This window comes from Choloepus didactylus, chromosome 18, assembly GCF_015220235.1.
Source record: "Choloepus didactylus isolate mChoDid1 chromosome 18, mChoDid1.pri, whole genome shotgun sequence".
NCBI classification, from domain to species: domain Eukaryota; kingdom Metazoa; phylum Chordata; class Mammalia; order Pilosa; family Megalonychidae; genus Choloepus; species Choloepus didactylus.
This window is the reverse complement of record NC_051324.1, coordinates 57,986,975-58,013,600: the sequence shown is the minus strand read 5'-3', so window position 1 is coordinate 58,013,600 and position 26,626 is coordinate 57,986,975. Positions and strand designations below refer to the sequence as shown.

Genomic DNA, 26,626 nt, shown 5'->3' with positions numbered 1-26,626 from the left:
ATGTGCAATTCCTATTGGGATGGATGTTAAAGTGGGCTGTGAATGATGGTGAAAGTTCTTTGACATACAGAGAATGAACACACTAGGAAAAGCGAAACTAAAATTCTCATCTTTCCTTGTGTTCCAAAGATTACTTAAAAATATATATATATATATATACACACACACACACACATATACATATAAACTTTTAGACCTGAAAAGGACTTTGGAAATCCTTTATTCCAATGTCCTTCTTTGTTCACAGATGAGGTAGAGGAAGTCTGAAAAAGATAGGTAACAGGTCCACACAGCTTGTTTATGGAAGAGCTGGGATTGGAAGTCATCTCTTTCTGTGCAACGCTCTCTCATATTCTTCCTCATTAAAGACATCCCAGCATCATTTTAAAGAGTTATGCTCTTGAGCATTCACTGCAGTGAAAGAGCTTGCTTCATTTCCTTTTCTTTATGACTGTGATGGAATGGAAGGCGAGCCATGTGCACACTATCAGCTCTTTGGTTCTCTTGCCCTATCTATCATCCAGTAGAGGCTGCTCCCTCTTGATAGCCCTGTTTCACCCCCTTTTCTGACCTTCTGTCCCCAACTTGCTTTCCCCCTCCCCTTCACAGTTATCTTTGGAAATATGTGTGCACTTCCCAAGCAGCCTGGGACCCAGAGAAAGATGGCTCTTGGTTTAATGGAATTTTTCCAGAGTGCTTGAATTTGCCCCGAGGGTTTGGGAGGCCAGAGAACTAACAAAAGGTAAACTGTTATCCTTTGCTCTTTCAGCTGGTCTATGTTCCGTTAATACAAGGAAGTTCTGAAATAAGGGCAGAAACTCCATTTGGAGTACTTGCCTTGCCTACACCTGGAAAAGTTCAAGGCTGTTGAATTTTTCCTTTGCGATCCACTTAAGTCATTTTCCGACATCGGATCAAGGAAGTAGCAGAGGAAAATAAGGTGGGTGATTGCAACCAAGTCAGTTTCTTGGCTCATGGGAACCGGTAGAGAATGAGATTTTTTTAGCGCTGACAGGGTGGGAGACCTTTCCGATGTGGGAAGCCCTTCTTGCTGCAGGGGCTATTGCGCACAGGAGCTCACTTTTTCATATTTCTCATTCCTCAAAAGAAATTCTATGAGGGGTAAGGCCTGGTTTTTTCATTCTAGCACTTACCCTCGGACCCTCCTAAGTACCCAGAAGGGCCGTGTTTTTAACCAGAGGTTGAAATGGAACCTCTCCCTGGGAGCCGGGGAAGAGTACCCTTGGGGCAGTGCACACACCCCCCCCCACTTCCGGAGGGCAGCATCCTGGTGGGGGTGGGGGCTCAGCTTTGATCCCAGGGAACCTATTGTCCCTGGAGACGCCCAGCCAACCAGATATGAGGAGGGAAATTGCTGTCCGCTTTCTAGGGCGGCAAGGGAGGATTTGGGACGGTAGCTTCGGAGAGCAGCGGGGCGTGGGAGCCCGCAAACACCGGTAGGCTCAATGAACTCACTAACTGGGCGTCTTCGGGAAACTTCGGGCGGAGTCCGCCAGCTCACGGGCTTTCTTCCTCTAAAATCCATCGCTACACAGAGAAACCACACTTCTCACCAAAACTCGTGGAGACTAGGCGGGCGCGGGGTTTGGCGAGGCGGATCCGGTAAAGGCCCGGCCCAGGCGGCGAGGCCCTCCAGCGCCTGTCGGCGTCCCCGGGCGTCCCCCCTACCGCCTCGACCGGGGCCGGTCTTGGGAACAGGGGCCGGGTACACGGACAGCGGAAGAACCTCCTGGACTCGGGCGGGAGAGTTCGAGCAAGGGGGCAGGCCTGGGCTGGTCTTGGGGCGTCCCCGGGGCGGCACGGTCTCTCCTCGCGTCGCAGCCAGGTCGCAGGCTCCGCCCGCCCTCAGCCTCTCTGCGAGGCGGCCTTCCTCCGCCGGCGCGGGGTCCCCTGGTTAACCCCTGCCCGTCAGTCCGGCCGCTGATTGGAGGAGGCGGGGCGCCGGGGCAGCGGGGACACCCCCCCACACCTCCCTACTCCCCTCCCCCTTCTCCCCCATAGCCGGCTCTTCCCCCACCCCCCCACCCCGCAGGACCCCCCCCTTCCTCCCAGCCGTGCAAATCTCGCGAGGAAACACGCGGTTTCACTAGTGTGTTTACACCGATCACTACTAATCCGGACCGAACCGATCCGGATTAAGGGGCCGGAGGCGGGTCCCGGGCACCAGCGGTTCCGACCCCCCCTTCCCTCTCCGCGCCGCACCCGTGTGGCCCCTAGCCGAACGGGCCCCCACTTCCCGGCCCGGCCTGGGCCCTCCTGCGCCTCCCTTGGCCTTTGTCCGGCGCCAGGAGGCCGGTCCTGCGCCCCCCGCGGCCGCCCGGGCCCGGGCCCGTGTCGGGCGTCTGGCTCTGTACGCGAGCCCGGGGATCTGCGGCCTCCGCGTCCCCCCTCCCCCGCCCGCCCTCTCGTGGAGCCCGGCGCCGGCAGCGGCTGCCCGGGCGGGGGTTTGCGGCGCTCAGGAGAGGCCCCGGCTCCGCCCCGGGCCTGCCCAAGGGGAGAGCGGAGCGGCCCGCAGTCGGGTTGGGTCGGGGCCCCTCCCGGGGGGAGCGTGGAGCTGCGGCGGCGGCGGCGGCGGCGGCGGCGGCAGGTGAGAGGCTGAGCCCTGGGCGGGGGAGGGCGTCGGGCCTGGGGCATTAACCGTTCCGGGGACCCCCTCGGCCTGAGAAGAATGCGGCCGGGGCCCGTCCAGGGGCCCGCTTCAGGCCGCAGCTCCTTGGCCCTGAGGCGGGAGGGACGCCCCGAGGGTTGCGGGTCGCCTAGGGGCCTGGCCGAAGATGGGGGAGGCCCAGGCCGCCCGGGCCGGGAGTGGGGCAGGCGGCCGGCGAGGAGACGGGGGCGCCCTGGCAGCTGGAGGCCCCGGCAGCCTTCCGGGCGCCCCCGAGAGCTGTCCCGCCCTTCCTTCGTGACAGGTGGGCCTGGAGTTGGGAAAGTTTGGAGACGACAGGCTACAAGGGGCTCCGGGACCAGGCCCCATCGGTTCTGTTTCCCAACTGTGGGCTACAGGGAGGATCCCAGTCCGAGGCCCCGCTGGAATGAGACGGAAAGGATATTTCCTTAATATGAGTTGACATTAAATGGAATAACCGCCGGGGCGTCATTTTCTGGGCCCGGACTGTTGATGGAGGTTTGAAATGTTCTAGAGACCCTGGGGTTTAAGGGAGGCTGCAACCTCTGCGGTTCCGGCCTCGATTAGGGCAGGGCGAGTCGCGAGGAAGGACATTCACTTAGGGGAAACTCACTCTCTAGATCATCATCATCTTCTTCTTGTTTTTTTTTTTTTTTTTTTGTTGTTGTTGTTTCTTTTAAAATTGCATTCCTAGAATGTCCTAATTCTCTCTCTATCGTGCTTTTCTATGTGGGTAAAACTTTAATTTGTCACCTTTACATACTCCTTTGCCCCAGACTTTCAATCCAGAAAAGGAAATGAAACGGGAGGATTTGAAGGGGTTGTTACTGGAAATAGTGCAGTTGTTAGATTACAGAAAAAAATGTTTGATTCATGTTTTCAGTGAACTTTTAAATCATGCCAATCATTCCAATAACTACTTAATAGTATGTTCAAAGGGGTTCTATGTAGTGGTATCAGCTCCTGTTCCACTTTTCATATTAAAGAGAGGTTGCCATTATGTCTTACAAGAGTTAATCTCTTGTAAAGGATGGACATGTTTGTTGAAAGTAGCGTGTGCGTTAATTGGTCATGAAAGGAGTTTAAAAATGGTGTCCTCCTGCCCCTCCCTGCTTGGAAGGAGTGCTAAAAGCAGATGTGTAGAGTCTAGAGAAACCTCCTGCTCAAGGGAGTGGTCAGAAGATTTTGTAAAGAGATGGTTATAGAGCTATATTAATTTCCTGAGTGAATGCAAGTTGATAATTTTACCATCGGTTCTCTGATTAAATTTCAAATAATACCTTTTTTCATGAGTCAAGGTAAGTACTTCAGAGAAAGGAGCTCTATATTATTTGAAGTTATTTGTAGCTTTTGATTCATGCTATATTCTTTTGAAATTATTAATGATTCATATTTTTAGTTTGCAAACTAATTCTTGTGTTTTTGGGAAAGAAAAATCTGAAGGTACTTAGCTAGAATTGAAAATTATAGGAGGAATTTTCTTTTGCAAGCTAGTCCTAAGTTTGTTTTCCCTTCCACTCAACTTTTACAGAGATTATATGAAGGGTTTGAGTTACTTTACAATTAAAGTCAAATCGGAACTAGGGAAGAATATCCTTCCTAGAAGAGGACTTCTGAGTCGCACTGTAACTTTTAAAACTTTGTGTTTTTGATGTGGCATATTGTAGTGTATCTCTTGTATGCTATATTTACATGAGCTTTACCTGCATGTGACCATTCAGTGAAAGAATTGTTTTGGCGTATCTAAAAATTGGTTCCTTCCTTTTTAATTTTCATGGTCTCACAGCCTACTTTTTCTTTTTTTAGGAGAAATGATGGAAGAATTGCATAGCCTGGACCCACGACGGCAGGAATTATTAGAGGCCAGGTTTACAGGAGTTGGTGTTAGTAAGGTGAGTAAAATGATGATAATGAACACTGTTCATAGTCTAACTTAAACACATTTTAATAATGTTTAAGAGCAGTTTGAATGTATCATATTGAAACTTACTCACGGGAGAAGGTTGGTTCATGGTTCCAGTAAACTTAAATCCTACTGGTCATTCCCATAATCATTTAGCAGTACCTTTGAAGATGTTCTCTATGGGAGTATATGCTTCTTTTTCTCCTCTGAATATAGGAAAAATTTCCCATGAGTCTTTTTGCAAGGATACTAACATTATGTGTATTGTAATATGCCATATTTTCTCAAAACTTCTCACTCACTCAGGAAAAAAACTTAATACAGCATTACATAGCTTCATTACATGGTAAAGTATTAAAAAATCTGTCTCTGTTAAGTCTCAGTCTTCCAAATCTGTAGTTCAGTGGGTTCCTCCTGGTTGTACCCCCAGACTGCTTTCTTTTTTCTCCTCTTTTTCCTTGTCATTCATTTTGTTTGTTTGTGGGGAATATGAAATGAGACCAAACCCCCATTAAGGAGCAGGTTTTACATTAAGCAGTGTACACCTTCCTGTGCATCTTTATCTTCCTGCTACTCTACTTTGCTCATGGAATATTTGTGATGTAAAATATACTTATGCTGTTTTTTAAATAAAGCTTTATCAATCCAAGACTATTACTTGGGTTTGAGATGTGTGAATTTTTAATCTTTGATTTCATGTGATATATTTTTTTCTGTGCTTTTCAAGAAATCCTGTTTCTCACGGTCAGCCATAGGGATCACTGGCTTGGATTTGTCATCATAACTTGCCTGTGCATCACAGTTTCAAAATTATTTCATGAAAACAAGCCTGTATGTTAGTCTTATATTTTGGTTTGTTGCTTCTTAAAGGAGAAAGTGTTCATCAAGGTTTAGTTAGGAAAAGCAGCCTTTTTGGTTGATCTCATAATTTTGGTGAACTAGAATAGCTTGGTAGGTTTTGTTCATTCACCAGATAGTGAGTGTCTACTGCACGCTAGGCATTGTGCATGGTGCCAGGCGTGATACCTCCATATGCCCAGCGGGGAGAGAGAGGAAGAGAGAGAGAGAGAGGGATGATAACTGCCTTGAGAGCTGTGTGAGAGCTGTGACAAGGTACTTTGGGAACACAATTTATTTTGTAGTTCTTGATTTCTTTGGCCTCTTTCAATAATTGGCTTTTGTAGCACTCTGGAATGTTACATTTATAAGCTACATGTGCTAATATAAATTTTCTAATCTAGGTGAAGTAGCTTTAATTAGAAATGAGCAGTGTGTTACAGTATTAAATTGATCTCTGGTTCAGTTGATTAGTAATGATCTTTGATATGTCTTTTAACTTGGGAATTCAGCATAAGGCTCATATTTACATCAGTTTGTTCAAATGGTCACCTACTGAGTAAAAGTTAGTTTATATGCCAGTTGTATGTAGTTTAAACTCATTTGGCTTTCTTGTTAGAGTGTTTTTCTTTTACTGTGTTTCTGGGTTCTTGATGGTTACATTCACGTGTACTTTTGATGGGGTATCAGTTTTGGGAATGAATGACATTCTAAATTTTGCTGCCCAAGCCCAACTTAAAATCATGTCTTAGGCATCAGAAAATGTTAATGCAGTAACCAATCTGTTTAATAGGAAGTCCTATCTTTAATATCTGTACACAGAAAGAAGCTCATTTTTGTGTTTTAAGAAAATTTTTAGATTCTCCTTTTCAACCTACTTTTTTGGTTAATGGTCTAGCCATTGGTTTCAGTTGTATTTAATAAAAAGGATTATATAGAAGTATATCCAGTTGCAGAAATGCCATTAATTGTATATTATTTTGCTATTTCTAGTCATGGTAAGTATATTGATTATAATAACTGTATTACTCAAGGACTAGCAGGAGAGTATTTTTTTTATCCCTATCGAAGAAACTTGGAAAAAAGTGGGTAAATTATTGCTGGCAGAATTAGGAAGAGAAGGAAATCTTCATTTTGTATGACTTTTACCTGCAAGACGTTGTACCTCTCAGACCATTGATTTGAAATGGGTGTGGAGAGAGAAGGCCATGGTACTTGGGGAAAAGCGTGCTTTTGGAAAATAACTTCTCTTAACCTTGAATTCCTTGTTACAGGTTATTATTTTCCAATGAGGATGTCAAAGTGTTGATGACAAATATGTTTTGCAAAGGTTTAAGGGAGGTTTCAGTCTTGGCTGCTTCAAACAGAGCAGTTACTTTCCTGTGACAGTGCCATCTAGTGGGACTGCTGCACCCTCATGGGCTGTCTCGAGTTTGTCCTGACTATTCATAACATTTTTAGCACTTTTTGATATCCTTAGAAGGAAGAAAGTCAGTGCTACTGTGGATTCTTTCCTAGTGGACAAGTAGCTGCAGTCTTTGAACTTCCTGGTTATCATAGATCTTTGTCATGTTGCCTCAAGTTTTTTACACTGCAAATTAGATACATATCACAAAACCTAGGCTAAAACAAAATGGCCAAGCCATATTTATTAGTTATATTTAAGTCATTCATTACTTATATTTGGGTTTTTTTCTATTGCAGATTTCTAATGTTCTTGCATTTTACATTTATACGTGTTCAATTTCTCCTTTTATTACCGTATTTATTTCATAATGATGGATAATCCAGAAATCATTTGTTTGGGGCTTTGGGATGCACTATATGGATTTTGTTTAATAGATTGATGTTTTCTGTCATTTGTGAGTTGATGATAGGGGAAAGTAGCCTCAATTACACAGTAGAGTAGCCTTTAGAGGACTCTTTTCTAGCCTAGCTGCCACTTTTTTAGTAGGATCTGTAATCATCCTCTTAGCATTTTTGAGGTGATACGGTTAAGTTAGTTTGTGAGCCTGCTTCTTCATTTCTTGTTGACTTGATATGTGAGCTATCCTACTTCTTTTTAAAGATCTTTTTTTAAGCACTGGATAATCCACTTCCAGTAATATGAAACTGACTATACCTTGTATTCATGTGTTTTCAGTTTATATTCCCCACTCTGCTCCCTTTTGATAATTTAAATATGCGTAGTCTCTGTGATTCTGGAAGTTATGTGTAAAGAATTCTATTTTTGCATATACCTAGTTGAATATTATATAGTGCTAGATACGTGCCAGACAGTGTTTGAAGTGCTTTAATATGATAAAAGCAATAAGAAGTGAATTTAGATCTTTTATAGCAGAGATACTGCTCTTAACAAACCTCTGCTTAATCACCTCACTAGATTAACAGATGTTCTCCATTCTCTTTTTATAAGGCAGATGACTGATGCCCACTGTGCTGTTCTGCCAGTTGAAATAGAGACTTACCAAGGATCAGTTTATGACAGCTTGTACTAGTTACTGTAGTTACATAATTTAATTTAAAATTAATAAACCCATAAAATATAATTACAAAATGCAAGAATGATTGTTTCTGTGAAAACTAAGTTAACTGCCTTGGAAAAACTAAAGGTAAGGTGAATCAGTAAGAAAAGGAGACATTTGTAAAAATTTATACATAAAAAGAAATCTGGACGAATTCTTCATTTATATCCTTGGCAAATATCTTTTAAGTTCTTGTTTCACTTTTAAAGTAACCGAAATTGGAAATTGTTGATGATACATTATGGGTGTGGTTTTTTAAGCATGGAGCTACACTCAGTAGTTATAACAACTTGTAGCCTTACCTCCTACATCAAAATACTGGCAAAAATTTACACGTTTGTCTTTAAGTTCAAAGAAAATGTTTAAGGTATAATTTTTTTTAGATTTCTCACCTTAACCTGCATTTTTTTTTTTAAATTAACTGTCCAGTCATTGGTTTCAATTATATTGAATAAAAAGGATTATGCAGTATATGACATTGAAGTAACAGAGGAATAGAATGAGAAGGCAAAAAATGTGTGTTTTTGGGCACAGTAATAATCTCTATAGAACCTGAAGCAAAGATGATAAACTTTTAAAAGATCATATGCTTTATAGTAGTACCACAAAATAGACATTTGATGTCTTCTTAAAGAAAAATTATCCATTTCTCTACCTTTTATAAATTTTTAAATCTGATAAATAATCACTTTAAATGATCAAATTTGACCTTTTTTTCCTGTTACGTAGTTAATTGCATCAATTAACTAATTTCAGTTATGGATGTGTCTAGTGTTAGCTGTTTCACATACAGATGAATGCATTTCACATTTAAAAAAATGTTTAGTTGTTTTATATTTAATACATAATTAGACAGTGCTCAGTACTGATAATAGTCTAAAGTTACACCAATGAATTTTTTTAAGGAGTATGTTGACAGTTGTTGTTCTTACGTTATCCTCTTCTTTTCATTACTTTAGTATTTATTTCAGTCTCCCCTCACCATACATGTAGTCATGTTTTAACTGATGCCACTTCTTTCTCTGATCTTCCTCAAGCATTGTCTGCCCCATTGCTGCTACCTTAATTCAAGCCTTCCTTACAACGGTAATAGCCAGTCTCTCCTATTCCATTCATCTTTCTCTACAGTTTTGTTTATTAACATACCAGTGTGGGGATGGGAGATGTGTCTAGGTGTGGATTATTTTTATTTACCCTGCTTGGGATTCATAGGACTTTTGAATCTGTGGATTGCTGTTTCTTTTGTCAGTTCTGGAATATTCTTAGCTGTTATCTCCTTAAATATTTGCCTTTGCCTCATTCACTGTCTGGTATTCTCCTTCTAGCCCTCCATTTAACTGTATGTTACATCTTCTCACTGTCTCCTCTCTGCCTCTTACCCTGTCTTCTGTATTATTTGCCTTTTTATTTCTCTGGACTGAATTCTGACCTCTCTTCCATCTCACTAATTTTCTCTTTAAATGTGTCTAATCTGCATAAACCTATACATTGAGTTCTCGTAAGAGCTGGTTTAGTTCTGGGTTGCTCTATCCTGATGGAGTAGTGCTTGAAAACCCTGTTTTGATTTTTTTTCCTTCCCCCAGTGTCCCAGACCTAAATTGCAGCTCAGTTGCAGCATTTTTTGTACAGCAAATGCCCTCAGAGATATCAGAGATTTTTTTTTGAGTGCTGGGTTTACCTCTCTGGATTCTTGTCTTCTCATATTTTTTGGTGCAGTAATTATTTCACCTTTTTACAGTTGGTGATATAAAATGATTTAACACTTCTAATATGTGTGCATGTCCTCCTATGCCACAGTGGATAGAGAATCTGTATCCAGTTTTCCTCTTAGGAGTTGTCACTTCTCATCTGCTTGCTTGCTTTCTGTATGTGGTTGGCATTGTTGTTTCCATCACCCATGGCTTTTAGAGTCATTATTTTCTATTTACGTTAAATAAAGAGTAAGTGGAAAGATTTTTTTATTTCATTTTTTAAAAAGGGCAAGGAGAATAAAAATAAGGTATATTTTCAATAATTTCTTATTTTAAACCTGAGTCTAGGTTTGATTTCACTTGGTCAGTACACCTGTTCCTGTTCTTCCCCTTTGCCTTTGTCTGGGTTGAATGTTCCCTCAAATTATCAGGTCCCTGCTGGTGGTGAGTTACAGTTGGTCCTAATTACTGCTAGGTGTGATGGAATTAATTAGTTCAGAATCTGCTTCCTAGTATATTAGCTGTAAGTGCTCTTAGGCTATTCTTTTTAACCTTTTACAGAGCATTGCCCTGTTTCCCTAATCCAGAAAGTCTTGACTTTTTATAGTCCAAATATTACTTCCCTAGTCTTATTTCTTTTATCATTCGTGGAGTAAGAGTGACTCTGGCTTGCAGGACTTGCCTTCTTATCTCTGTTTTGCTTGGTTTGTTTGGTGGTAGCCGTTTAGCTTAGTGTGGGGTCACAGAGCCTCTGTTGTAGGTTCATTTATCCTGGTGCCTGCCCACCCACCCACACCTAGTTAGCTTTTCCTCTCTTACAGAGACTTTTATGGGAAATCTTATTTTATAATTTGGTCTATTCTTGCTTTCTACCCGAGGAACACTCCTTGGCAGATTGGAAGAGTCTGAAAGAACTGGAGTACCCCTTGAAAGCCTTTCTTCTTAGTTTGACTTATTAGGTTTGCCTGTTTTCTAAGGTTCTTACCTATGATGAGCTCCTCGTTTTTCTTCCCAATCTCAGTGCACTAGTTTTTTTGAATCTTATCTTTACAGTTTAACAATAGAATATAGTTATACTACGTTAGCCATCAGATATAAGAGGTGTCATTCCCTTCATAGATATACCTTGTGCTGAGGAATGCTCACTTAGTTAACACAGTAAAAGTTCAGTTTGATTGTTTTTGAAAGTGTTAGAAATTTAATTTGTAATTTCCTGTGTAATTTGAGAGACAGAGCTAAGAATGGAATTTTCAGTATAAGTTATTCTTTAACATACCCTTTTTAAAGAAACTGCATATAATGCAAAGTATACTGGAATAGAAATAATCTAGTTTTGGTCCTAGTACCATCTAGAAGTTAGGTGGCTGTTTGGCTTAGAAGTCAGTTCAACTCTCTGGGACTTTTCCGTTAAAAATTTTTATTTTTCGTGAACTACACAAGAAGAGGGAGCCAGATTTGAGATAGGAGAAAATAAAATCCAGGCAGGCATTTATGCTATTAAAGAATAGACAGTGGTGTTAAAATACAAAACCTTCAGGAACAAAGGCTAAAACAAATCTTGGCAAAATGCTTTCCTCATTAATCCCTTCATTATGTATATAGACTTTGGGGAGTTTGGATTGCACAGAATAAATGGTGGTGGAAAAATACCATAGGAGCAAAAAAAGTACTTGTTCTGCCCATTATGTACCCTGAAGACAACAGTGAGGAAAATAGAGGTGTAGCATTTCTCTAAAAATATTCTCAAAGGAAGGGTGATGGCTGTTTCCTAATCTTAACTGGGTGAAGGAGGATAAGAAAAGAGGTTGGCCATTAAACTTCTCTCTTTGGTTGACGCTTGACCTCTGGTCAACCTACGAGGCAGCTAGAAAATGGCCTTTCTTTTTCTTCTAGTTTGCATTCTGCAAATGCCTTAGAAGTCTTAGAAATTCTGTTAATATTTGCACATAAACTTGTAATAATATTCAAACTCCAACTTTTTTTGCAAATGGTATTATTGCCCCAGGAAATTGAAGAACTAAGCCTTCATGTAAGTTGAGTTACTTAGTCGTTTATTTTAACCAAGTCATAAATTAATTTTAGAATGATAATAGCTAGTAGCTATCCAAATTTGCCATACTGGCATTGATTTTAACCTCAAATATGTGAAAGTCCTCTAAAGGCTGGTAGTATTGTTCACAAAAAGATAACAAGGTGCTGGTATCTGATGCAATGGATGCGACTCATTAGACTGATAATTTGGTTCTCCAAAGAGTAAAATACATGACTTTAATCATACAAGCTGCTGTTACAGTTGGTGTTAATTTAGTTCTGGTTTTGCCTGACTCTAGAGGAATACTACAGATTAATTGTGAAGTTAAAATGTAATCTGAAGAGCGATCTCATCTCAGGAGATGGTACTTCCAGTTCAGAATATCTTCTGATATACTAACTAACCTTACCAGTCACGTTTAATGTTCAAATTTAGCAGAAGCTACTAACATCAAACCCAGACTACCTTATCCAGTCTCCATTAAGTTAACAATTGATCTAGTAGAACCAAGCCACAAAGTTTTCCATCAGTTTCTTCTGAAAAGCCATTTGACCAGCATGTATGATGATCTGGATAAAGTGAAGGAAAAGGGACATAATTTCTATTGTTGAGATAGTAGTGTTTACATTTTTCAGCAGTTGGATTCAACACACTTTTATTGAGTCTGTTCTGTGTCTAGGTGTTATGGGGGATTAAAAAAATCAACCAGATAAGCTGTATACTCTTGAGGCACTTAGGATCAGCCAGACACAGATGAAGGTGGATATGGAGATGTGGAGGTATTGTAAACCCAAAAGAAGACAGTGTGATTAATTTGCTTGTGGTCAGATTGTGTGGAAGGATGAGATGTTCTCTGTTGCTCAGAAAGCAGAACAAAGATCACTGTGCAGATTTTGGCTAAAAAGAAGGAAAACAGCATGAGAAAAAATACTTTCTGATAAATTATTATGATGAATAAGTTGTAGAATGATAGTACGGGGTAGCTTGGTATTGAAGCTTAGCAAAAGGGCTTAAAGTCTAGGGCGGGGGTTCTTTTTTTAAAGAATCAGTTTTGTTTAGGTAATACAGTCACATAGTACAAAATTCAAAAGATTTTACAGGCACACAGAGAAACATCTCTTTGTCATTCCCTTATCCACCTGTTTTCCCTCCTTGGAGACAACTATTATTAGCAATTTGTTATATTTGCTGTAAGAATATGCATATTTATTTGCATATATACTTATGTATATCTCCTCTTCTATTTTTTAAAATACAAAGACAAGCATATTATTCACACTATTGTGTATTTTGCTTTTTATGCTTAAAAGATCTTAGAAGTTGTTTTATATTAGTACATATAGAGCCTCCTCCTCCTGTTTTTCAAGGCTATTTAGTATTCCATTACAACCAAACCATAATTCATAGTTTACCATTGATAGACACTTACATGGTTCCATTGTTTTCTAAAAATAAGTAGTGCTGTAGTGAATGACCTTGAACATAATGCCATTTCACATGTGTTAAAGTAGATTTATAGAATAAATTCTGGAAAGTGGAATTGCTGAGTCAAAGGATATGTGCATTCGTAATTTTGGTGTATACAGGCATATTATTCTCTGTAGCGATAGATGGTAATTAATTTATATTCCACCCTTAGTCTCATAATCAAGTAATCAAGTATGTTAAGGGAGTCCATGAACAGACTTTGTGGTTCTTGAACCCTGTAAAATGATAGGTAAAAATTTTTGTATATATGTATAGATGTATATTTTTCTGGAAGGGTCCACGTTTGTTTTTAAATTCTCAGAAAGTTCTGTGACTCAAAATAGTCTATAAACAGAACAAAACATTTTCTGGCAGTTAGTTACCCTTCTAATTTGGAGCAAAAGCTATGTGATTATTGGGGACAGTGTATGGAGAGGAATCGTGTAGGAGACTGGACTAAATGTAATCCCAACCTTTTCTTCTTCCTTCCCCTCCCTGGGGGACCAGGTTTTAAAGGGGTTTTTTTCCCCCTTTATTCACGTAAATTGATTAAGCACTAATTTATTTTCCCAATGTTATTAATCAGAAGGTTAGAGCGGTGTAAGGTGAGTTTTACCGTAAGGAGGTGAAACCCTTTCATATATAAAGAATTGATAAAATGTTAGCTAAAGTCATTTTGACATTTCATATAGGCTGTGTAGGTGGAATATATTTCATAGACCCCCCATTAATATCATTAGGACTTAATTGGGGGGTCTGAGGAATGAACCTCTATACCAGATAACTTCCAAGGCCCTTTTGAGTTCTTTAATTCTTTTAGCTCTTTTTGGTTAATTTCTTTTAGTTCATTTTCTCTCTATATAAATAAAATATATTCTGAGATTTAAATGAAGGCCCTTATTAAGTTCTGCTTCAAGTAGTATTACAGGTAAAATTTTTACGTAACAAATTCCATAGGGCTTTCGTATTTTGAGACAACGGAATTAATTTATAATGTACGTATTACTGGAAGTAACAATTTCTACTTTATAGGTCCTGGAAAGAAAATAGTAGCTATCCATAATGAATTATAAAGTTAAACTATTTAGAAATACTTGATGATATTGTAAAATGCCTTCTCTGTTTACATACGATATTATTTGGTCACTGGTTTTGAAAGAGGATTTTTCTAGAGATGATTAGGATATTTTACGGGAGGGTAGGAGGGAGTGAGGTGAACGTGAGCCCATATGCAATGCTAGATACTGGAGCAAAAGTTTAAAAATTCTGAGCTATTAATCAGCTGTCTATTTCTTACCTGTAAGTAACACTCAGTAAGGAAATATTTTAAAAAGGTGATGGATACATTGTGGATTAGAAACAGAGAAACCATTTTTGTGTGTGTACAGAATTATTTTTTTAGAGAACTTATTTTAACTAATTCTCCAAAGTTTTATTCATTTTTGAAGTAGAAGCTTAGAACAAAATTCTTATCATAAGCCATCCTTATAGAACTTTTAACAACGACATTTGCCGTAATAGAATTCTGCTTTTATTTCCAAACCTGTTGATACAATGAATTTCTAAAATCTGATCTATGGTATTCTGATCTATGGTAAAATCTATTGAACATAGACTGTGATAAGTTAAATATGCATACCACTAAAAAAAAAAAGATCAAAAAGATAATAGCTATTAATCCCCTAATGGAGGTAAGTGGAATATTTAAAACTACATGTGCACGCACACACACACAATCCTAACAAAGGAAAGAAAAGAGGAAAAAAGAAACAAAACAGGTGATGAATAGGGAAGAAAAATGGCCATATGGTAGATTTAAACCCAGCCATATTGATAATTACGTAAATGGTAAATGGCCTGTACTTCTAATTAAAAGAGCATCTTAGACGAAATCAAAAAGCAAAATCAAACTGTATGCTGTCTATAAGAAACCTTCTTTATTTTTATTATTGGATTTGTATTTAAAAGCCTTCCCACAAAGAAAAAGTCTAGCTCTCCATTGCTTTACTGGTGAATTCTATCAAACATTTAAGAAAGAAATAATACCAATTTTTCACAAATTCAGAAAACATTTATGAGGCCAGCAGTACCTCAAACTAGGCATAAACATTAGGAAAAAATAAAACTATGCCTTATTAACGCTCATAAATATGTATACAAAAATCTTTTACAAAAATTAGCAAATCAAATCTAGCAGTATATACAAAAGGATAATACATCATCATCTGTTGGGTTTTATTAGAGGAATACAAGGTTGAATTAATGTTAAAAATAAATGTTGTTCATATATTAACAAAGGTGAAAAGCAAAATGACCCTGCAATATATGCAGAAAAGCACTTGACAGGGTTCAACACTCAATTCATGATAAAGGTGATGAACTAGTGAGGAATTAAAGGTAGCCGCCTCAATCTAATAAAAAGCAGCTTTGAAAAACCTACAGTTAACCTCGTAATGGTGAAAGACTGAATACTTTCCCTCTTCAGATCCAGAACAAGACAAGAATATCTGGTCTCACGATTTCTAGTCAGCATGCTCTGGAGGTTCTAGACAGTGTGATAAGGCAAGAAAAAGAAATAAGCTTGCAGATTAGAAAGAAAAAGTAAAATCATGTTTATTTGCTGATTACATGTTTGTGCACTGTAGAAAGTTGTAAGTAATCTGTAAAATAACTATACTAGAGTTTAAGTTTAGGATACAGGGTCGATATATGAAAATCAATTGTATGTCTGTATACTATCAATAAACAATTGGAGATTGAAACTTAAAAGCAGTATCATCTACAATAGCATCAAATAATATATAATATGAAAAAATTCTTCAAGAACAGAAGAATGAAAATATTTCTTAGTGTTCCTTATAATAAAAATTACCTTGTATTTCCATTCCATGGTTGGGGACATTGAGGTAGAAAGGATTAAAGGACATTCACTTGTTCATGAGCACACATTTATTATAAAGTACTAAATGTAACAAATATTGTGCTAGGATATAGCAGTGAAAAAGAAAAATGGTCCTTGCTTTCAGGGAGTTATCGTCTAGTAGAGATTGAAAGGAGAAGTAGATTTAGGACTCTGAGTTTCCAGCTTTGGCATAGTATTTTTGATTTGGATGAATGGCTCAAAGTCTTTACCTTTTAGCTATGTCCTAAATATTGTGGTTTATTAAATAATCTGGCCTCTCTGTGTGACAGACTGTTTTATTGTAATACACAGTTGTCAGTTTATTGGATGGTTGAGACTGGTTGGTTTGGTTGGTTAAAGTTTCATGTTAAGGATGGTCTGTGCAGAACCATTCCATAGAGGAGAAATGAGGTAACTATCCTTTATTGAGCACCAGCTGTATTTCAGGCATTGTATCACACCCTCCCATTATATAGTATTAGCTCGTTTAATCTTTACAATATCCTTAAGGTAGGTGGTTTTTCCTCTTTTATCACAGATGAGAAGACCAAAGCTCATAGAGCTTTAAGTGATTTGCCCGGTTTCATACAGTGGTTCAGTGATTCAGTCCCACACCTATCTGACATTAAACTGTTGATACCAGCTGTTCTTAATCATTTTTCTATTGGTCACACCCATGGGCCATCCAATTCTTTCCCACTCAGGAAATGCAAGTAACTGAGATCAATTTTTATAGCACTAACTTCGAATCTCTTTATTTTGTTTTAATGATAAATCACTCATTATCTAAAAACCAACTGTCAGTGACAGTTTGATACCCTTCATAGCTTATGACAAGACCCCAGCTGGAAAACAGCTTTAATAACACTATCCCTTTAAAATTGCCAAGTTTAACTTTGAGCCACAAGCCTGTGGAAATATGTGCTTTAGAGACATAAGTAAACTAGCTAATAGTCTGTATATGGGTTATACTATATGTACTATGATCCTTAATGATATAGGTTAATAGTAATGTTTTTGTAATTGGAAGGTGGACAGATGAGCTTACCATGCCCTGGTGGGAGATTTCCCAGTTGTCTTCTCCCTAACCTTATAGGTAGGAACCAGAAACAGAGCTAACATTTGTGTGTATGAGATAGAACCAGTGATTATATAAACTTAAAGTTACTACCTTAATCTCTAGCCCTTGAAGGAGCATAAATCGGCATTGGTGATGGTTGTCTACTCTCGACAGATGAGGAAACGGAGACTCAGAGAGCAATTGACTTGCTGAATGTTGTGCCGTAGTAAATAAGTGGCAGAACTGGAAACTAGACTTCTGCCTCCTATCATTATACAAATAAATTGTGCTGTGCAGTAGGGTTTTGTTACACTGTTGGATGCAGAGGTGGAGGTGGGGTTTGTTTCTTATAGATTAAATAATCTCTGCACAACAATAAAAGTCGGGAACCTAAACCTAATGGATATTGAACTTTCTTTAGGGTTGCATACCCTTTGAGAATTTTAAATCTGGTTTGTATTGACCTTTTATATTTTTTTCTTGTTCTTATGACCATTTCTTCTATGTTGTCGTTACTGTGGATGTGCCCCCAGATTTTGTGCAGAGCCTTTATTTTCTGTGTATAAGTACTGAATTTGTAGTTTTTAATATATAAAGGAGGGATTGTTTTTAGTATCAGGAGAAAGCTAAAACCATAAATTTTAAGCCTTATAGTGAAATATATACTAGTCTTTATGATTAGCACTTCTACATACATTGAAATCATACTCCTTTTGATTAGCTGTGTTTTTGTAATGATTAATTTTGTTATATAAGAAATATTTGGTTTGTATCCATTTAGATTTTCAAAACAGTGTACTTTTACATGTATGCGTATTCACCCATAGAAAATCATGCTGAGTTTTATGTGTTTTATAAAAATTAGATCACACTATAATTATTTTTTTAAATAATTCAATTTTGTTGAGATATCTTCACATGCCATGCAGTCATACAAAGCCTACAATCAGTTGTTCACTGTACCACCATATAGTTGTGTGTCCATCACCAAAATTAATTTTTGAACATTTTCATTACCACACACACAAAAGTGATAAGAATAAAAATTAAAGTGTAAAAGAACAATTACAGTAAAGAAGAACACTGGGTGCTTTTTTTTGCCCCCATTTTTTTACTCATCCATCCATACACTGGACAAAGGCGAGTGTGATCCACATGGCTTTCCCAATCCGTACTATTATTATTGTCCTACAACTTGTTTGTTTTTTACTCAGCAAATGATTTTGAGATCTACCATGCATGCATTGCTGTTGCTGCATATAGACCTAGTTGGGAGCAGTGTTCTTTAAAAATCATCCTGTATACACATTTGTAGAACAGTATTGTGTCATTTATTTAAAGAAATCTAAAATGAGATAAGGATTTTAAAACTAGATGAAGAAAACTGTAACTTAGTCCTTTGTATAGATGTTTGAGAAGCTCTAGAGAGCAGGAATTATGTTTGATACTTTCTGTATTTACCATAATAGTGGTAAAGTGCCATGGGTTTAATCACTTCCTGTATCCAGCAAGATCTATCAGCTTGCACAGGATTATTTTTTAACAGCTTTGTTGAAATATAATTCATATACCATACAGTTTGCCCAATTACATTGTACAATTCAGTGGCTTTCAGTATATTCACAGAGTTCTGCAATCATCATCATAACTTTAGAAAATTTTCATTTAGAACATTGGAATATTTAGACCGTACTCATCATCCCAAAAAGAAACCCTGTCACCCCCAAATCTCCCTGTGTGTTCTAGCCCTAGGCAACCACTAATGTATTTTGTTTCTATAGATTTGCCTGTTATGGACATTTCTTATAAATGGAATCATATGATATGTTGTCATTTTGTGCCTGGCTTCTTTCACATAGTATAATGTTTTCAAGGTTCATCCATGTTGTAGCATTAGTACCTTATTTCTTTTTACTGCCAAATATTACATTATATAAATATGCCACATTTTATTTATCCATTCATCAGTTGATGGAACATTGGGTTGTTAACATTTTTTGGCTGTTATAAATAATGCTGCTATGAACAGTCATGTGCAAGTTTTTATTTGGATATATGTTTTCATTTCTCTTGGGTTTATACTTAAGAGTGGAATTGCTGGATCATATGGTAACTCTATATTTGACCGTTTGAGGAACTGCCAGACTGTCTCTTTTTCAAAGTGACTCTATCATTTACATTTCTACCAGCAGTGTGTAGGTTTTAAAATTTCTCCACATACTTGCTTTATCTGTCTTTTTGGATTACATGTAGTGGATTGTGAGTGAAATATTTGGACTTCCGTAGGCCATTTTCCAGGGCAATTAAAAGGATGCCTTTTTGTTATTGTTGAGATACTTGTTTCATGGAATAGACTGTTATGAAATTAAATGGTTAGGATTTGGCATAACTGTAATATTACTAAAAACCATTAATATTGGTTAATGGTTTTCTTGACAGTATACTATAATATTTTTGTTTTTTGACTAAAACACAAAGTCACTTATTTAAAATCACCCCACTTTGGTAAAAAATTAAATTGAAGGCGAAAATGGACTTCATTATATCTATGCCACCCACACATGTTTGCTACTGCTACCATTCAAGTTAAGCCAGTTGATTGAGCTGACCATCTCTTCTGGTTTTCTAGATTAGTTAGTATCACTTGATATCAAGGTTGGTTATCATAATAAAAGAGCTACCTCAGTTACCTTGGTTGGCAGTTAATAAAAATTGTATTGGAATAGCTTGTAATAGTGCTGCCAGTTTTTAAATAAAAAAAATTTTTTTTCTTTTAAAATAATTTTTCTTGAGGGGACATTACTGAGGATATATTTTTTAAATTAAATTCAGTTTTATTGAAATACATTCGCACACCATACAATCATCCATGGTATACAATCCACTGTCCACAGTATGATGACAGTTATGCGTTCATCACCACAATCTATCTCTGAACATTTTCCTTACATCAGAAAGAACCAGAACAAGAATAAAAAATAAAAGTGAAAAAAGAACACCCAAATCATCCCCCCATCCCACCCCATTTGTCCTTTAGTTTTTATCCCCATTTTTCTACTCATCCATACACTAGATAAAGGGGGTGTGATCCACAAGGTCTTCACAATCACACTGTCACCCCTTATAATCTACATTATTATATAATTGTCTTCAGGAGTCCAGACTGCTGGGTTGGAGTTTGGTAGTTTCAAGTATTTACTTCAAGCTATTCCAATACATTAAAACCTAAGAGGTGTTATCTATATAGTGCATAAGAATGTCCACCAGAGTGACCTCTAGACTCCATTTGAAATCTTTACTGAGGATATTTTATAAGTTAAAGACATATGGTGCTCTCTGCCAAATACCCCAGGCTCAATATTCTAGAATTAGTGTGGGTATCTTTGCTATGGTATGGAAAAGTGATGCTGCTAAAGAATAAAACAAAAAAAAGTATAGAGACCCTTAATTTTACTTTTACCGTTAAGTCCAACCTTTAATAATCTTTTAACCTCAGGTAGTTTGAAACTGTTGTAAGCTATGCTCCTTTATACCTAATCAAGCTTAACTGTTGTCCTTTGCCCTCAATCCATTCTCAACTGCCAGCTAATTCCAAGGAGGAAATGAAGACTTTATAAACTCAGCAAATGTTGACATTTAAACTTTTGCTGAAGTGTGAGATTAACCTTTGGCCCCTACTTCTACTAGTTTTTCTTAGTTTGTATGGGCTCCATTCATGTAGAAAGGCTGGTGTCAACATTTGCATTCAAACTTCAGTTTTTACAGGTTTATAACTTACCCGCAAAGTTTTTGTTAGGCTTGTAACTGATGTATTTTCTAAACCCCCAAGAGGGTGCATTTTAAGTATATTAGAAAAGTGCTTTACTTTGTTTTGGGGAATCATACTTTTGTAAAAACAAGAAACTTGACTCTTTACATTTTTTTTTAAAACTGGGCATTTGGGTTTTTACTTTTTAAAAAAATCATTGTAAGGAACCTAAGATGGTGGCTAGATGATACAGAGCAAAAAAACATCTCCGTGAAAAATACTAGATAAAAGCCAAGAAGTGATCCAGAACACCAGTTCCAGTGATGCACCAGCCAAACAAGGTGTGCTAAATCCACAGGGGCTGTGCAATTGGTGAAACTGGGAGTCTTCGTTCTGAAATGAGTGAGTGAGCCGGCTGAAAGTCCGGCGACCGTGCTGCGGTGTGGGGAAACCGTGGGTTGGCGTTTGGAGACAGACTAGTTCTTTTAAAAAAAAAACAAACAACCCGAGAGCGGCTGGGGATACAGCGGCAAGAACCGCGCAGTGAAGCGCGGTAGGAACAGGCTGTGTCAACACCTTAATATCTGGCGTGGAAGATAGCCCTTCCCACACCCGCTGCTAATTGTCTCAGAGCCAGGAGGGCAGAAGGGAGCCAAAAGGAGAAAGAAATCACGCCCCTTGCAGCCATCTTCCCGGCGGGCTGGGGACACTTCTGCCCGGGGCTGGAGCCACAGCCCAGAGCTGCACCAAGAAACCCAGTGTGACGGGGAGTCTTTCCCGCAGCACTGAGCACACGCCACGATATCAGCTGTGGACAGTGGTGTTTAGTGCACTCACAGCTAATTGTCCTGGAGCTGGGAAAGCGGAGCTGTGCGAAAAGAGGGAAATTAACACGCCCCATTCAGCCATCTTTACAGCAGGCTGGGAACACCCCTGCATGGCCCGGCGGCCAGGGCTTCCCTGGAGGGCCGGTGCGTACTTGTGACGTGGCACAGCCTTCCCTCAGCAGAGGTCCTGGAAGAGCATGGCTGAGAATGGGAACCCGCTCGGAAATCCCAGGGACCCTACGCCAGTACCAAGGACTTGTGGGTCAGCAGCAGAGACAGTCTGTGGCAAGACTGAAATGAAGGCTTAGACTCTTGCAACAGCTTTAAATCTCTGGGAACACCTGGGAGGTTAGATTATTAAAGCTGCCCTGCCTCCCTAACTGCTCAGACACACCCCCACATTCAGGGCAGACAGCACCAACAATACACCCAAACTTGGTGCACCAGCTGAACCCCACAAGAATCAGACCCCCACACACTACAAAGACAAAGTGGAGAGAACTGACTTGAGGGGAATAGGTGACTCGCAGACGCCATCTGCTAGTTAGTTAGAGAAAGTGTATGTCACCAAGCTCTAGATCTGACAAATTAGAGATTGGTGTTTTTCATGTTCTGAAAGAACCCTGTCAAGTAAAACATATGCCAAGAGGCAAAAAACAGCAGAAAATTTTAAAGCATCTGATAAAACCAGATGATATGGAGAACCCAAACCCAAACACCCAAATCAGAAGATCAGAGGAGACACAGTACTTGGAGCAATTAATCAAAGAACTAAAGACAAACTATGAGAGCATGGCACAGGAAATAAAGGACATGAAGAAGACCCTAAAAGAGCATAAAGAAGAACTTCCAAGAGTAAATAACAAAAGAGACAATCTTGTGGAAATAAAAGAAACTGTTGACCAAATTAAAAAGATTCTGTATACTCATAGTACAAGACTAGAGGAAGCTGAACAGTGACTCAGCGTCCTCGAGGACCACAGAACGGAAAATGGAAGAACAAAACAATGGGGAAAAAAATCGAAAAAATCGAAATGGATCTCAGGGATATGCTAGATAATATAAAACGTCCAAATTTAAGACTCATTGGTGTCCCAGAAGGGGAAGAGAAGGGTAAAGATCTAGAAAGAGTATTCAAAGAAATTGTTGGGGAAAACTTCCCAAACCTTCTACACAATATAAATACACAAACCATAAATGCCCAGCAAACTCCAAATAGAATAAATCCAAATAAATCCACTCCGAGACATATTCTGATCAGACTGTCAAATACTGAAGAGAAAGAGCAAGTTCTGAAAGCAGCAAGAGAAGAGCAATTCACCACATACAAAGGAAACAACATAAGGCTAAGTAGTGACTACTCAGCGGCCACCATGGAGGCGAGAAGGCAGTGGCATGACATATTTAAAATTCTGAGAGAGAAAAATTTCCAACCAAGAATACTTTATCCAGCAAAACTCTCCTTCAAATTTGAGGGAGAGCTTAAATTTTTCACAGACAAACAAATGCTGAGAGATTTTGCTAATAAAAGATCTGCCCTACTTCAGATAGTAAAGGGAGCCCTTTGACAGAGAAAGAAAGAAAGGAGAGAGAGATAGAGAGAAATTTAACAGACATATATAGAACATTACATTCCAAATCACCAGGACACCCATTCTTCTCTAGTGATCACAGATCTTTCTCCAGAATAGACCATATGCTGGGACATAAAACAAGCCTCAATAAGTTTTAAAAAATTGAATTTATTCAAAGCACATTCTCTGACCACAATAGAATACAAATAGAAGTCAGTAACCATCAGAGACACAGAAAATTCACAAACACCTGGAGGTTAAAAATGAGGGGGAGATAAAAACATTCCCAGATAATCAAAAGCTGAGGGACTTCATCACCAGTAGATCAGTCCTATAAGAAATGCTAAAGGGAATTGTGCAGGCTGAAAGGAAGGGACACTAAACAATTGGCTGAAACCACATGAAGAAATAAAGTTTTCTAGGAAAGATCACATGGTAAATATAAATACCAATACTACTGTATTTTTGATATGTAACTCCACTATTTACTTCCTACAGGATCTAAAATACATAAACTGTAATGATAAATCAGTGGTTTTGGACTCATACAATATGTAATTTTTGACAAGAACTGCATAAAGGTAGGGGAATGGAGGAGTATAGGAACATAGTCTATGTGTCCTATTGAAGTTAAGTTGGTATCAAAGAAAAACAAGATTGTGCTAGATTTAAGAGGTTAAATTTAAGCCCCATGGTAAACAAAGAAAGTATCAGAGAATATGGCCATAGAGATGAAAAGTAGAGTATGGATTACGAGAAGTGGGGAAAGGGGCAATAAGGAGTTAAGAAATGAGTGTAGGGTTTTTGTTTGGGGTGAAGGGAAATTTCTAGTAAAGGATGGTGGGAAGGTGATGGCAGTGCAACGTTCTGAATGTGATTAATCCCACTAATGAAATGCTAGGGAGGGGTTGGAATGGGAAGATTTAGGCTGTATGTATGTTTCCACAATTGAAAAAAAAAAAAAAAAAAGACAGTCTAAATAGATAATGACAATTAAATGCCAAGGATGATCCTGGATGGGATCTGAGGATGGAGGAGAGGAGGCTCAAAGGGACACAGTTGGGACATAAGGAAAAAAAAAAAAGGAAATATAGAATGTAAGCTTTGTATCAATGTTGAATTTCTTGAACTTCTTAGCTGCGCTTAATGGGATTGCATAAAAGAATATTCTTGTTCATGGGAAATGTATATGTGAATTATATTTATGTTCAAGGATGTGTGCATCTTGTTCTTATATGTTCAGAAGACAGAGCAATAGATGATGGATGATAGGGAGGGAGGGAAAGAAAGAAATGGTGGTATGACAGGATGTTAAAGTTGGTGGATGGGGTATTGGGGTCAGGGGGTCGGGGTATGCTGCAGTTCTGTGTATGGGGTCTGTATTGTTTTTGCAACTGTTCCTGTAAGTTTGAATTTATTTCGAAATAAATAAATAAATAATTGTAGCATGAGACAAGGCAAACAGTTTTAAATATTGGCATTGAAAACAGATGTTTTACTGGGGGATCTTTATCATAATTAAAAACAAATCTTGGTAGCTGCTTTTTTGAGCCTTAGGTGACTCGTTAAGGGACAATTTCCCCTCCCTAGTTATTAGATAACAGTAAGCATTTTCCTAAGTAACTATTGTATATCAAATATCAAAGTAACAACTATTTTATTTAGAAAGTAAGAGAAATGAAAATACATGTTTAAACTTATGCAGTGTAGACAAAGTACTTAACATACAAGATTACCATTCAATTTAAGGTTTTAAGAAAAATAGAAAATAAACCAAAAAAAGGAGAAAAATAATAAAGATACAAGAATAAATAAATACATTGCAAAATAGAAGAATAGGAATTAATAAATCCAGAGTTGGAAAATCAGGAAACAAAAAGAAAAATGGAAATAAAGTATATATAACAAAAGATGCTGAAAGAGATAAAAACTGGGAGTGGATACTGTTAGTTACATGATATTCAAATGAAAGTCTCCCTGAGGTAGACAATTTCACTCAAAGATAGTAGGAATTAATGTTTACAAAATAAGACATAAAGCCAGAGTAGACTCACATACTAAGTGAAAATTGAGATTATAAAACTGCACCCTCTTCCTTTCCCTTGAAAGGGACAAAAACCCATTCCCTAGTTACTGATGGTCTCTCCTGAAAGTTCAAGGAATAGATAATTCTTATGTTAAATAATAGCATAGAGGTAAAAACTGATAGCAAAACCAGGCAAACATAAAAAAGTAAAAATATAACCTAACCTCATTTATTAATAATAAATGTTTAAATTCTAATAAAAATACTAGCAAATGGCCACAAGAGATGATTCCTGTATTTTGATTAAGATGCCAGACAAGTTCAATATTAAAAATTCATTAATTATCTAGAATCAGTTTAGCTGAATTGTTAAGAACACTCATATTAGAGCCGTATTTCCATGGTCCAGGTCCTGGCTCTGCTGAGTGATCACTATCAGCTGAGTGATCTTAGGTACATTTAATAAACTTTACTTACAGTTTCTTCATCTATAAATGAGAGTAATAATAGTACCTACCTTATCAGATTATTATGAGGATGAAATACACTAATGTAAAGTGCCTGACCCATGTAGCAGGTACTACATAAGTATTGGTTCATTATTATTACTTTACAATAGCAAATAAATGATACTTAAATAATAACCTTTAAAACAATTTTTTTATTTTGAAATAATTATAGATTCACAGGAAGTTGGTATATTTTTACCAATATATAGAGTGGTCCTATGGCACACTTCACCCAGTGTGAGCATCTTGCATACAGTACTATATTGTACGATATTAAAATCAGGAAATTGACATTGATACACTCCACAGAGCTTATTTGGATTTCACCAGTTACATATATGTACTTGTGTGTATGTGTGTCTGTGTGTGTGGTATGTGTGTGTACTCCTGTGCAATTTGGTCACTAGTGTAGCTCCTTGTAACCACCACCATGGTCAAGATGCAGAGCTGTTTCATGATCACAGAGCTCTCTTGCTACTCCTTTATATACACGCCCATCTATTTTTCCTCAAACCCTACCCTTTACAACCATTAATATGTTTTCCATTTCTATAGTTTCATTATTTCAAGAATGATATATATAAATAGAATCATACAGTACACAGCCTTTTGAGATTGGCTTTTTTCACTCAGCATAATTCTCATGAAGTCCATGACAATCATTGGTTTGTCCATTTTTGTTGCCAAGTAGTGTTCCATGGTGTTGATGTACCACAGTTCATTTAACCATTCATCAACTGAAAGGCATTTGGTTTGTTTCCAGTTTTGGCCATTTTGAATAGAACTGCTGTGAACATTTGTGTAGAGGTTTTTGCATGAACAGGTTTTTATTTCTCTGGGATAAATGTCGAAGAGTACAATTGCTGGGACATACGATA

General features: G+C 38.2%; 1 protein-coding gene across 5 annotated transcripts in view; it reads left to right on the top strand.

Moving 5' to 3' along the window:
• The first annotated feature begins 1,394 nt into the window (after positions 1-1,394).
• TLK2 (tousled like kinase 2) overlaps positions 1,395-26,626 on the top strand; it is a 166,555-nt gene continuing 141,323 nt past the window's right edge. For 2 of the 5 annotated variants that reach the window (XM_037807885.1, XM_037807884.1), the window contains exons 1-2: positions 2,682-2,930; positions 4,454-4,539. In XM_037807885.1, the coding sequence (XP_037663813.1) occupies positions 2,690-2,930; positions 4,454-4,539 (327 nt within the window). In that variant the 5' untranslated portion in view covers positions 2,682-2,689. Of the gene's footprint in view, positions 1,458-2,105; positions 2,609-2,681; positions 2,931-4,453; positions 4,540-26,626 lie in introns of those variants that run through there. The other 3 variants (XM_037807887.1, XM_037807886.1, XM_037807883.1) reach the window with 3 other exon arrangements.